This window comes from Saimiri boliviensis, chromosome 2 (assembly GCF_048565385.1).
Source record: "Saimiri boliviensis isolate mSaiBol1 chromosome 2, mSaiBol1.pri, whole genome shotgun sequence".
Lineage (NCBI taxonomy): Eukaryota > Metazoa > Chordata > Mammalia > Primates > Cebidae > Saimiri > Saimiri boliviensis.
The window spans coordinates 22,156,905-22,171,708 of NC_133450.1; the positions used below are offsets into that span (position 1 = coordinate 22,156,905).

Sequence of the window (14,804 nt, forward strand, 5' to 3'; positions counted from 1 at the left end):
GTGATGAGCTCTGATCTTTAGACTTGAGGGAATGTAGATAAAAGCAGGAAGTAGAAGTATAAGTATGTTGAGGGCATGTGGAGGAGAAGCTAACCCAGACTTTGGCAATGAAGGCAGGCTTCCAGGGGAAATAACATCCAAGTTGAAATTCAAAAAGACTGCAAGTTAGGCAGGTAACGAAGGCACGTGATGGACACATGCCAAAGCCTATAGAGATGAGTGAGTGTGGCATTTGAGGGAACTAAAGGAGATGTGATACCTGGATTAGTAAAAATAATGGTCAAATAGGACTGGGGAGAGTCTTGGCATTGTTGGTAACTAAAAAATACTTTATATTTTCAGACTACTTTGACATCAGATGAGTCAGTAAAGGACCATACTACTACTGCAGGCAGAGTAGTTGCTGGTCAAATATTTCTTGATTCAGAAGAATCCGAATTAGAATCCTCTATTCAAGAAGAGGAAGATAGCCTCAAGAGCCAGGAGGGGGAAAGTGTCACAGAAGATATGAGCTTTCTAGAGTCTCCAAATCCAGAAAACAGGGACTATGAAGAGCCAGAGAAAGTACGGAAACCAGGTAGTCTGGATATTTTTCTTGCTTTTTTATTTATTTAGGAGACAATGGAAATTTTTAGGCTAATGAATAAAGAAGGTGAAGAAGATTGGCTTCAATGATTATTACCCACAAATAATATATAGCGTGTATTTTTTTGGGAATTTCTAAATTTTAATATACCAAAGTTACTCACTTAACAGATTTGACCCAAGTTACATAAACTGAATTCAATAGATGGGATTGCATTTATCTTTTTATTAATATCCTAATATTTCTTTTTGGACTCCAGTATGTAAATGTATTTCTCACTGATAAATTTTAAAAAATAATCTGTCAGGGCAGTATACAAAACAGAAACTCAGGAAGAATTGTCTAACATGCCACTGTGGTTATTTTCAGGATTGTGGTAGGATTATTGCTACAAGAACCTTGTGGATCATCTTAGGTGATTTAGTTGAGGTGTCTATCCCTCTGCAGTTGAAGCGTTTGTGTACTTCAGTCCTATTCTAACATTCACCATCTTGAAACCTCTACTTTTCAATTTAAAACTTGTTCTTTTTCACAATAGTCTTCTAAATATCAGTCCTTTTAGAAATTAATTATTAATGTATCGATTCTACCATGTCCTGCTACCCTTCAGTCCTTTAGTTTTTTATTCAACGATCACTGCCTTATCTGTTTATTTCTGTTTATTATTCCATTACTAGCCACTCTAAAGAACTGATCCAAATTTGAACTTTTAAAACACAGAATTTTAAAAATTAAAAGTACCTGAATCCCATCAGCTAGAAAAAAACAGCTACTCACATCATGGAAGGTATTCTCTCAGACTTTTTTAGGTGTACGAATAGTTTTAAGAAAAGTAAATTGGGTCAAAATGTGTATGCTATTTTGCAGCCTGCATTTTGCATTTAACAGTTTACCATAAACATTTTCCCATGTCACTTAGCATTGTTTTGCAATTCGATAGTTGATGGCTATAAAAAATTTGATATGTAAATATACGATACCGTAAAACCAAAACGTTTACATTTTGCCAGTAGATCATTTTAGATGTATTTTTGGGTATATCTGTGAAAATTTTCTTAGAATTCTTAAAAGTAAATTTGCTGAATTGGATGTAAAAGTTTAAAAGACAGTTGTACACATTGTTAAATTGTTCTTCAGAAAAGTAAATCTGCTTACTTCCTTTGAAAATACCTCTTTCTCTGTACCTCAGCCAAGTGTGTATTACCATTTTAAAATTTTTACTCAGTAATTTAATTCATTCTTCATTTTTTAATTAGGGATTTTTTTACTTTTTTATTTTTATTTTTCTTAGTTTTTATATTTTTAGAGGCATGTTCTCACCCTGTCACCCAGGCTGGAGTGCAGTGCCATGATCATAGCTCACCTCAGCCGCAAACTCAGGTGATCTCCCACGTTGGCCTCCCAAAGTGCTGGGATTACAGGCATGAGACATCACCAAGCCTGAGGAATTTTTAAACATACACAAAAGTAGAGGGCAAAATGACCCCCCCCCTTACCACCCCTCACTCAGCTTCAATAGACATCAACATTCTGCTGGTCTTGTTTCATCTTTACTACCCTACACACAATTGCCCTTTTTTCTTGCCTAGAATATTTTAAGGCAAATTCCACATGTGCTTTTACCTACCTCTCTCTCTCAAGAATTTTCTTTTCAGCAAAATCACAGAATTAGCCATTACTCCTTTATTACCTAATATCCAGACTGTTTAATTTTTCTAGTTGCTTCAAGTGTCTTTTTACAATTTTTTTGTTTGAATTAGTTTCCAAGCTAAGATCTAGGTTTCTCTTAATCTCTTGCTGTTCTCCCTCCCCTACCTTTTTTTTTTTTTTTTTTTTGAGATGACGTCTCTCACTGTTGCCCAGTCTGGAGTGCGATGGCATGATCTTGGCTCGCGGCAGCCTCCGACTCCCAGGTTCAAAAGATTCTCCTGCCTCAGCCTCCTGAGTAGCTGGGATAACAGGTGTGTGCCACCACGCCTGGCTAAGTTTTTTGTATTTTTAGTAGAGATGGGGTTTCATCATGTTGACCACACTGGTCTCGAACTCCTGAGCTTAAGTGATCTGCCCATCTTGGCCTCCCACGGTGCTGGGATTACAAGTGTGAGCCACTGCGCCCGGCCCCTCCCCAGTTTTTAACTGACATTTTATTTGCTAAAGAAATGCAGAATGTCCTTTGTGCTATACTATTTCCCACATTTTGGATCTAGCTGGTCATGTCCTTGTAATGTCATTGAGCTTGTTCCATTATCTGCTTCATATTCTATAAACTGGGAGTTAGTTCTAGAGACATGGGTAGATTTAGTTTTGTCTTTTTATTGAGAGTATTTCTTAGGTGGTGTTGTGTAATTTCTATGCATTACATTGAAAGACATGTAGTGTCTGATTTTCGTACTTTTACTGATGTTAAGATTAATCAGTGATGTCAAGTGGTATCAGTTTTATCTCACCATTGTAAAGTTCCTCATTGATCTTTTGCCTAGAGGTTTTGACAACCATTTATGTTTGTTGTCTGGATCTTTTACTTATTAGGGGTTGCAAAAATGGTGACTTTATAATTCTGCCATTCCTCCTGCATCCTGGGATTATTTTTTAAAGAATTCTCTCTGATCAAGTCTTTGATTACCCTGAAATGTGGTCTCATCAAGGAAAAGCTAGATAAACTCCTTGTTTCTTTCCTTTGAAATGTTTGGAAATGAGAATTTGGTGCCCAAGCAGTCTTCAAAAGAGACTAATGAGTATGTTGTTGTTTGTTTGTATTTGTTTTGTTGTGCTTTGTATTTGAGCATTGTAAGGATATAGGAAAAACCAAACCAATGTGTGTTTTTTTGTTTTTTTCTCTTTTCTTACCGAGTTAACACTTCCGACACCAGATATGTTGGGGGTATTTTTCCACGTACCAAGTAAGCAATCAGTTCTGCAGAGGGTTTTCCAGCAGAGACCAGCAGGATGTCTGCCAATTTAATTCAATTTTGACACTGTCTACCTGGAGATAGCATTAGATCTCACAAGTTGAGGGCTGAGTCTCACAAAAGCCAGTCCCCACTACTTGAGATGCCAGTCACAAGCCCCAGGTTGTCTGTGCTTCTGACAGACTGGCTATAAATCAGGGTTCTCACAACCCCATTCTTGGGTTCAGTTAATTTGCTAGCACTCAGGACTCTGGGAAATATGATAAATGAATAAATGTAAATGTAAATTTACATTTATTATAAAGGCTATTACTAAGGATAGAGAAGAAAAGCCAGGTAGAAGAGAGGCGTAGGGCAGGTTATGGGAGAAGAGCTGGGGAGCTTCCACGCCCTCTCTGATCTGACCACGCCACCCACCCTCCAGGAATCTCCATGTGCTCAGCTTTCCAGAAACCCTCAGAACTCAGCTCTTTTGGGTTTTTATGGAAGCTTCGTCACACAGGCATGATTGATTTCATTGGCGGTTGATTTATTAGCTCAACTTTTAAATCCTCTGCCCTCCTGAGGTTGGGGGGTAGGACTGTAAATTCCAACCCTCTAATGGTTGGTTTTCATGGCAACCAAGTCCCATCCCAAGGCTATCTAGGAGCCTCCAGCCACCAATTGTCTCATTAGCATACAGAAGACATTCTTATCACTCAAGAGATTCCAGGGGTTTTAAGAGTTATATTTCTGGAAACAGGTTGAAGACCAAATATTTTTTCACAGTATCACAAGCATTATAAATTCATGGATTCTTATATAAAATCAGTCCTCTTTATCCATGGATTCAACCAAATATTTAAAAATATTTGGAAAAGAGGGATGGTTGCATCTGTACTGAACATGTTCACACCTCTTATTCATGTCATTATTCCCTGAATAATGTAGTAAAACAACTATTTACTAGCATTTACATTATATTAGGTAATAGAAGTAGTCTAGGGATGATGTAAAGTATACAGGAGGATTGTATAGGTTATGTGCAAGTACTACATCATTTTATCTAAGCAACTTGAACACTTACGGATTTTGGTACCACCAGGCCAGGTCCTGGACCCAGTCCCCCAGTGATCCTGCAGGACAGTCATGTGTCACTTAACAATGGGGATTCATTTTGAGAAATGCATCACTAGTTATTTTGTTATTGTGCAAACACAGAGTGCGCTTACATAAACCTAGCTAATGTAGCCTATTATGTACCTCGGCTATATAGTATAGCCTACTGCTGCTTGGCCACAAACTTCTACAGCTTGTTACTGTACTGAATAGCGTACTCAGTTGTAACACAGTGATAAGTATGTGTATATCTAAATCACATAGAAAAGGCACATGCAAATATGGTTTAAAAGATTTTAAAGTGGTCCTGTCTGTGGGGCACTTCCCATGCATGGAACTTGCAGGAATGAAGGTTGCTCTGGGTGAGTCCGTGAGTGAGTGGTGAGTGATGAGTGAATGTGAAGGCCTAGGGTGTTGCTGTACACCACTGTAAACTTTTTAAACAGTGTACACTTAGGCTACACTAAATTTATCTTCAAAACTTTTTTCAGTAGTAAATTAACCTTAGTTTATGGTAACTTTTTTAGTTTATAAACTTATATTTTCATTATAAATTTTTTAGCTTTTTGACTATTTTGTAGTAATACTTAGCTTAAAATACAAACATTATACAGCTATACAACAATATTTTCTTTATATATTATTGTATAAGCTTTTTTCTATTTTTAAAATCCTTTTAAAAACTAAGACAAACATACACATTAGGCTACGCCTACACAGGGTCAGGATCATCAATATCACTCTCTTCCACCTTCACATCTGGTCCCACTGGAAGGTCTTCAGGGGCATTAACAGTCATGGAACTGTCATCTTCCATGATAACAATGCCTGTGCTTCCTAAGGACCCACCAAATGCTGTTTTACAGTTAACTTTAAAAAAAAAAAAAAAGTAGGAGTACATGCTAAAATAAGGATCAAAAGTAAAAGTATAGTAAATAGGTACATCAGTAACGTAGTTGTTTATATCACTATCAGTTATGTACTTTACATAATTGTATGTAATATACTTTTATACAACTGGAAGTGCAGCAGGTTTATTCACACTAGTTTAACTACAAAAACACGAGTAATGGATTGTGCTACAATGTTATAATGACTAGGACATCACTAGGTAATAGGAATTTTTCAGCTTCATTATAATCTTATGGGACCACCATGGTATACACAGTCTGTTGTTGACCAAGTCATGATGTGTCACATGATTGTGTTTAACTCTATCGCAATCATTCTTTTTTGTTGGTTGCTCAAATTATTCCCCTTTTGGCCACTGGTAACCATTCCTTTGTCTTTTTTACTAGATCCTGATGATCTTTCAAAACTTTTTTTCCCCCAGGCAGAACAAGGGTATCCTAAACTCATTTGTACATTTCTTGATCCAGAAATGAATGTCAGCTATTTCTCCAAGGAACCCAGATTCCTTTTAGTGGGTTAGATACTATAAGCACCAGGGATATGCATTGCTAAATTGTCATTACTTGTAGGCCTTTTTGGTGTATTGGGTTAGGAAATGCATATTTCATACTGATGACTTAAATATTACAGACAAAACAACAAAGGATCAGATTGACAAATTGAACTTATCAGAATCAGAGATCTTAACCAAGTATAAAGCTTGGGAAATATTTTCAAAGACACAGGCAGGGTGTAGAGAAATCTGTGACTGCTAGAGCTGCTCTCAGGTCCTTTCTTTCCTCAGTTAGACTGTGCTCCAGCCCAGATTTCAATTCTCGAGGCCTCTAAGTGATGCCTGTGGAGTGTCATTTCCATGAAAGGAAGCTGTTTCCGACATGAGATATCACCGGTTTCTTCTCTGATAATTACACAGTGTATGTAATACTTCCTAGAGTCATGCCTATAAACATCCCAGGTTTTTGTATAATGAGCAGTGTAGACAGTTCAAGTTCGTCCTACTGAAGCATTTCATAAGTAAGGACTCTTCCAACAGTAAATACCTTCAGTGTGTTTGCCAGCAGTTCTCTCTTTAGCATATTTTTAAGGTGGTTCTGTCATGGTTAGAGAGTTGTATCTGCTTGCTCTGTTTTGGGCCATTGAGAAGAAAGAACAGATTACAGGTCTGCTCCAAGTCCTTTCCACCTCAGCAGGGTTTTTGCTCCTTTTGTGTTGTCTCATTTCACTGGTACTGGAAATCTTAGTACCTAATGACATTAATGCTATATTGTTTTATCATAATAAACATGTATATATAGTTTCAAAATAACAGTGGCCCTTACCACGAACCATGGGACCACAGAATGCGGCCCAAGAAGACGTTATGGTCCTTCTTATCCTCAGTATAGATTTTGCTAGGGATTTGTAATAATAGTGTTTTAAAATCACAAATAATTCTCTGGTTGTGTCAACAACTTTACAGACATTTAGATTAATTTGTATCAGTTTGTTTTCACTTTTCAATAATGATTTAGACTTGTTTTTAATATATTCTTAATATATAAAAAGGCTTATGTACTTATGCATCTATAATATATAACATAATTTGCATATGTACATTCTGTGTACAGTTCCAGCTACACTAGAACTGGGTTATGTGACAGTTAATTTGAAACTTTCTCCCTTTGTCAGCTTCTCAGTCATGTTGCTGCCATATTAATCTTTCTCAAACTCAAATTTGACCTCATAACTCTCCTGTTTACAGCCCTCCATTACCTCCCTGTTTACTTGAGAGATGAAGTATGCCCTCCTTAGCATGATTCACAGAGCCTTCAGTGTATCCCTCCCCTAAGCAGCCTTTTTACCAATACAAAACCCCTTACTGTTCTTCAAATGCAACATACAGTTTCTGCCTCTGGACCTTTGATGGGTACTCCTGACTGCTTATGATTCCTTCCTCGTTCCCTTGCCCAAATCTACTGTCAAATTTTCATTCATTCTTAAAAATAAATGTGGGTTTCTCCTTTCTAAAGTGGTTCCTGAAACACACAAGGATAATCAGAGTGTTTACTGTATGTAAGAGCTTCCTATCTAGCTTCCCTCCTTTTGCTCTTTCCCCCACTATCAGTTCCCTAACAGCCGCCAGACAGCCTCCTTCCTGCTCAGAAACCTCCTGTGGCTTCCTGTCCTACTCAAAATGAAATCCAAACTTCTTCTGTTCACAAAGCCTGACATCAGGCCCTCCTGTCTCTCCACCTTCCTCTTCTACCACTCCCCTTTACTCATGTGACTCCAGCCATACTTGCCCTGTTGCTATTTCTTGAACATTTCATACTTATTCCCAATGGCGTTGGGGAACCCCAAGACCACACTGTCAGGTTTAGTAATTTGGTAGGAAGTGTTCCTAGTAAATCTATGCTGACTCAAAGAACTGAGCATAGAGTTGTGTTCACAGCTATCATTTGTCATAGTGGAAGACTACAAGGCAAAGTCAGCATAGGAAAAGCATGGAATGAAGTGTAGAGGAAACCAGATGTAAGCTTTCAAGGGTCCTCTCCCAGAGGAGTCATACAGGGACTGCTTAAATCCCACAGCAACAAGTTAGTATAACACACGTGAAATGTAGAAAACATTTTTCTCTGTAGGAAAAATGTTTTCTACATTTCACGTGTTATCTTTATTAGAGATAAGGTAGCTTATTAGAGACAGAGAGTTTTATTGGGGGCTGGTTAAGTTGGCCATCTCTTCCTGGCATGTACGAAACTTGCAGAAGGAAAGCAGGTGTTCAATATAAATCATGTTGTTTGTACAGTGTGGGTGAGCCACTCTTATCTGTTAGGATGGTGGGAACTCTCCAGAAATCTACGTTTCCAGATGCCAACCAAGGGCCAATCTTGTAAGCTGACCTTCTCAAAAAGAGAAGTTTATGCCTATTTTGTTAACTTTTCTCTGCACAGTCTACTCCCTACGTCATTGACCAAGGCATCTTTACAGCGGACTTACCAATAAGACCCAGATAGTGGTAAGACCAGCCTGCAGTATTGATTTTAGGTATGCCCTAATTTAGGAGGCCTAGACGTAGCCAGTTAAAACAATTCCCATTTATCATAATGGTCTATCTTAAAAAAAACAATAAGCTTCCATCTTAAGTTCCTATATTAACATTTTAAACCTTTTTATCTTTTTTAAAAAATATTTTACCTACTTTTTTTTTAACATGGTCTTAAGTTTCTGTATTTTTTTTTTAAATCAATTCAGACACAGCACAACTGTGGCCTAGTAAGTGGAAGCTGACCTAAAACCTTTTCATGGTGGAGGCAGTATCATGAGAGTCAGAGTACAAGAAGTTCAGTCCCAGGCCAGGCGCAGTGGCTCACGCCTGTAATCCCAGCACTTTAGGAGGCTGAGGTGGGCGGATCACTTGAGGCCAGAGCTCGAGACCAGCTTGGTCAATATTGTGAAACTCCATCTCTACTAAGAATATAAAAAATAGCTGGGTATGGTGGCATGAGAATTCATTGAGCCTGGTAGGCAGAGGCTGTAGTGAGCAGAGATTATGCCACTGCACTCCAGCTGGGGCAACACAGTGAGGCTCTGTCCAAAAAAAAAAAAAAAAAAGTTCAGTACCAGAGAGTACACATGGTAACCTGGAAGCAAAGAGTTTACAGTTGTTGGGGCATCTTAAACAGAACGTACATTACTTAGGCATTACAGTGTGGCCTTGCACCATGGAAGGCTTGTTTTTGAGTTTTCAGTCTAGCCCAAATAATTTAGTCCAATCCTTGATTTGCAAGGGACTGCTAGTCAGTTCCAAATGGTGTTGGTGTCTGTGATACCAGTCCATTCACCTCATGAGTGTGGACAGCATCTGGAGGTTTTCTATGTGGAAAGTGCCAGGGCTGGGCCACCTCGTGCTGTTTCATAGCCCTTTCAGGAATGTTTGCCCAGCAGTATGAATTCAAAGCACTCTCAATGGCTTGGAAGGTGCACAGAGAGGTTTCCTTTAGGAAGAGGTGGAAGGTTCTAGAAACATTTTGAAAAACAAAGATGATTTATCCCCTTCCCCTTCCCCATGCCTCCCCAGGTTCAGGGCTTTGGGGTTATTTTCCTTAGTTGTTAGAAAATTGGTGTTTACATTCAGAAGTCATAATCTTACATGTTTTTTATTTTCTCATACTCTCATCCATATCTTTCGTTTGCAGGGGTTGTGTGCAAGAGGGGCAAAACATCTTCACAGAAAAACATTTTTGTACAACTTAACCAGAAAGACATGTTCAGAAATAAGTCAGGACAAAAAAACCTGCAGTTTTAGAAATTTTCAGAATGGGTTTACATGCCCTCCCACTTCTTTCACCCGATCATTTATCCAGTGAATAACCTGGAAGAGATCAATCTCAGCTGGGTGCAGTGGCTCATGACTGTAGTCCTTTAGGAAGACTTTAGGAGGCCATGGCAGGAGGATTGCATGAGCCCAGGAGGTTGAGGCTGCAGTGAGCCATAATCACATATTGCACTTCAACCTCGACAACAGAGTGAGACCCCAACTCAAAAAAGGAAAGGAAAGGAAAGGAAATACCATTTCCTTCTGAGGATGACTGCCTTTAAATGATCAGATCTCACTGAGGTGTGTGTAGCAGAAGAAAAGTGAAGGAAGCAGAGTCGAGTTGCCAGTGCCTTGTTGCAGACTGAACTCATCAGGAAAGCCAGACAGGGTCAGGAGTCCAATCAACCTGTCAGGAGTGAGTAGAGGGTCACATTGCCTATGATGTTCCCTCTCACAGCTTGCAGCTTTTGGCAATAATCACAAGAATGCTGTCAGTCTCTTTATCAGAAAGATAAAGCCAATCAACAGCTGGATTTCAGGTGGTCTCATCAGAGAGCAAGCCTTTTCCTAGGACCATTTGTATGTGACTTAGCTTTCTTGCCAAGCATTCATGGTTTTTTCACAGCTTAGGGGTCCACAGAGAGGTGTTCTAAGTGTGAGGTTGCAGAGTCTTGAGTTCTGCTCATTGAGCCTGTGCCTGCTTTAAGTTCAACCCAGCTCACACTGAGATTGAAAGCCTTTACCAGACAGTATTACATTATAGCTTAGAATCAAGTCCAGGCAATCAAGATCTGTGAATTCAGGATTCAAAAAAAGCCAGAGACGTTTCTTCCTCAACAGAGGTGAGGTACTGCAGGGCCAGCAAGTCCATGTAATAAGCAAGTCTTTTCTAAACCATCTTTTGGCTTGTCTTCAGTCTAAATCAGGCATCCCCAAACTACGGCCCTCGGGCTGCATGCGGCCCCCTGAGGCCATTTATCCGGCCCCCCACCGCACTTCAGGAAGGGGCACCTCTTTCATTGGTGGTCAGTGAGAGGAGCACAGTATGTGGCGGCCCTGCAACGGTCTGAGGGACAGTGAACTGGCCCCTGTGTAAAAAGTCTGGGGACGCCTGGTCTAAATTGACCCATTCCAAAATGTACTCATCAGGCTAGAAAATTATTCACCTCTAAGGGTCGGACCTGTGCTTTCACTGGAACCCATTAGCAAACTCAAATCTACTTTTTAAAACTCCAAAAGTATATCTCTATCTCTAGATCACCTGTTTTTTTCTTATTGTCTCCTTTCTTCAGCAGCTCCAATAAGCAGAGCTCCACATCTTCCATAGTAGAAACCATCAGTTATACAGATGTTCTGTTTCCAAAAATCAAAAGAGTTCAAATTTCACTGGCAGTAAAAAGCAAGGAAGTTGTGTCCCACTAACATCTTTCTTTTTTTGCAGCTTCCCCTGATCAGGATTATTCCTCCGGTATTTATGAAATTACAAGTGTTTAACATTTTGTATTATTTTTTACAATACATCTAGATGCAATAGCCACAAAATACAAAGCCATTTAAAAATGTTCTTCTTCCCATCACCACCCCACCCCACTGCAGTTTACTCAGCCTTCTAGCAGTAAATTTCGTGTTTGCAGTTTTAACATTACAGCTGCCAGGGCGATCCTGGAATGCAGTAGAGGAAGAGAGGCAGGAGAAGATGTTGTAGTCAAAGCTACTGGATTGTTACCTGTCCCTGGTTTGTTGTTGTTGTTTGTTTGTTCGTTTGTTCTGGTTTATCTAAAATTTTGTTCCAAACCAGATTTAACTTCTTCCCCCTACACAGGAAAGACAGCAGTGCAAACTTTTTGAACATTTTTGGTTTGGCCCATCCTTGGGAATTTGGGGGCCCTTTTGCTTCTCATCTAGAGGAGAGAACAAAAACCAGAGGCCTCACCTACACTACACTGTTTTTTCCCCCTCAGTTTAGCCAGCAGGACTAAACGTAGTCAAGGGCATCCAGCAAACCAGCTTTCCTGGAGCTGGATCTATCACTTTAAGATTCTATGGCTCTCACAACAAACAGTAGCTCATCTACTGCTTCATACCTTGGATGACTCCATAACCCCCCAGGTGCCAAAAATTCATCATATTCTACCCTTAATCATTCCTCTTCCCAAACATCGCTTTCACCATGTATCAGTGAGTCAGAGTCATTCTGGCAAATCCCACTTCTGATGCAAATGTGTCAGGAGTCCCCTAGGCCATCCCCAGGTTTAAAGATTTGGTTAGGGGACTTGACATACTGTTGTCATCGCAGCTGTGATTTATTACAGCAAAAGGGGGCAAAGCAGAATCAGCACAGGTGCAAGGTACATGGGGTGAAGTCTGGAGAAAACAAGGTAGAAGCTTCCAAGGGTCCTCTCCCACAGGAGTTATGCAGGATGCACTTAATTCCCCTAGCAGCAAATTGTAACAATATATGTGAAATGTCGTCTACCAGGGAAGCACATTAAAGATCCAATGCCTGGAGTTTTTACTGGAAACTAGTCTTGTAATCACGCTCGAGACTCTCAGAAGGAAAATAGGTGTTGAGTGTAAACCATGTGTTTGTACAGTTTAACCTCCATGAGTCACTATAAGTCAGAATGGGGGGAACCCTTCCAAAATCTAAGTTCCCAGATAGCAGCTGAGAGCCACGTGATAAGCAGTCTTTCAGAGGGTAACTAGTCAGGCTTTCTATGCTATTTTCTGCGTATCGTCTCAATAAACGTGTTGATAATGAATGAATAATTAAATGGCCATCATAAGGGGAATGATTACATTGTGGTATTCCCTCTTATAGAATACTCATAGCCGTTTTAAAAGGAACATGTTTTGTTGCAAATTAAAAAGTCCATCAGATAATGGCAGAACCAGAGTTTTATTTGGCTCATGTAACCAGAACTCTACGGATAGGCAGTTCAGGACTTGTACCATCAGGGACTCCAGCTCTCCCTTTCTTTCCTGTTTAGCTCCTCAGTAGACTGGCTTCGTTCTCATGTTTGTTCCTTGTGGTCAGATCTGATGGTGGCTGCACCTTCAGGACCTGGGTCCTTAGGAAGAAGTGTTGCCTGCGTCAGAAGAGCAGAAGCATTTTCAGAAGACACTGGGAGAATTCTGAAACTATCACCTAGGGAAGTGGTTCAGAATCAGTAATGAGGCAGTCTGCCTGTCTACCACCTAGAAGAATATCAATGATACATTAAGTGAAAAATGTCATATTGAAAAGTAATTCAGCTAGTATGATTCTGTATTAGTCACAATCTCCAGAGAAAAAGAACCAAGGCCATTTGCTAGCAGAATTTCTTCTTTATGGGGGTGAGTTTTCTATCTACTCAGTCCATCAACTGATTGGGCAAGGTACACACCCACATCATGGAGGATAATAGCTTTACTCAAAGTCCACCAATTTAAATATTAATCTCATCCAAAAATCACCTTCACAGAAACATCCAAAACAATGTTATCCTGAATGTCTAGGCACTAAGGCCCAGCCAGGTTGACACACAAAATTAACCATCACAAATCCTTTATGTGAAAAGAAGCCATTTTTAAAAATAAGTTTGCAAATGAAAAAGGCCAGAACATCTTTTTTCACTGTCATTACCTCTAGAAAGAAGACCTTGAAGTGACAGGTAAAGGTAACCGTCATTTATCTTTAGTTTTGTATACTTTCTTACTGTTTGTCTCTGCAACAAACACATCCTTATAGCATTAAAAAAGAAAAATAATCAGCATCTTGATGTATTACAAATGGAACAAAAGGAACTGAGTTTAAACTTAACCACTTGGGGTTCTGAAGTAAACAAATTGTTGAGCAATAGGATGGCATTTCTACTGCACTGTTGCTTAAGTAGGGATGGCAGGGAAGGAACAACCTTTAACCTAGCAATCAGATTTAACAGAAGAGAGAAAACACAGGCAGTTGCCTGCAACAGGTCTTGACTTTAATGAAAAGGCTTTTTGTTGTTACTGTTCTTTCTTTGGTTTGATTTGGTTTTACAAGAAAATTATTTGTGCATGAAAACTCCTTTAGGAGACCATCGTAGATTCCAGCAATACCAGAGCTTTTAAAGCTCACCTATCTTTAAAGCTGTTGTTTAGAGAAACCCACTGTACTTAAATAGCAGCTTTCCTGAGCAAGTTTTACTCTGGATGGTTTTTGACAGTGCCTGTCACCTGATTATTATGAAGTTTGCCGCTTTATTTTGGGCACATGGGCCAGTGCTTGTGCCTCTTTCTCTATTTTAAAATGATTAGTTGCTTCTCACAGAGCTGAGCTCTTTACGAGCTCTGATGTTAACATTTTGTTCATTATGCATATGAATACATCTTCTGAAAAATACATTCTCATCTTAAAGCAGTGGTTCGAATAGTGTGTGTTTATTTACAAAGATAGTTTCTAGACCATATTTAGCAGTTTTTAACTTTTGGTGAAAGCAGTCTGTAGCAAATTACATACCATTGGTATTTTCCCCAAAATGTTACTATAGCATATTCCCAGACAGCAGTAAAATACTTCTTTATTTGGCCTATATTATTTATTTTAAATCAAGTACTTTATGTTTACTTTAAATCATATATACTGGTGCTTTGTTCTTTTTCAAAAAAAAGAAAAAGAAAGGAAAAAAAAGAATGAAAAGAGAAAGAAAGAGGGAGAGAAAGAGGGAGAGAGAACGGGAGTCTTGCTTTATTGCCCAGGCTAGAATGCAGTCTAAAAATGGGTATTAAAAACCTCTTTTATGCCAAGAATTGTGCTTAACAATGGAGACAGAAAGGAATAAGGGAAGAAAATAACAAGCAGCCAACCAATATTTCATTTAAACCTGTGAAATCCTATGCAATTACTGAGGAGTGACTTACTTCCAATTATGTAGTCACTTTTAGAGTAGGTGTGATGTGGTACTGAGAAGAATGTATGTTTTGTGGATTTGGGGTGGAGAGTTCTGTAAATGTTTATTAAGTTTACTTGTTCCAGGTC

At 39.1% G+C, this 14,804-nt stretch overlaps 1 protein-coding gene across 4 annotated transcripts in view; it reads left to right on the forward strand.

Annotated features, from left to right (window-relative positions):
• SEL1L (SEL1L adaptor subunit of SYVN1 ubiquitin ligase) overlaps positions 1-14,804 on the forward strand; it is a 59,203-nt gene that overhangs the window by 6,528 nt on the left and 37,871 nt on the right. For all 4 annotated transcript variants that reach the window (XM_003924619.4, XM_074392877.1, XM_074392878.1 and 1 more), the window contains exon 3: positions 343-577. In XM_003924619.4, coding sequence (XP_003924668.1) covers positions 343-577 — 235 coding nt within the window. The remainder of the gene's footprint in view (positions 1-342; positions 578-14,804) is intronic.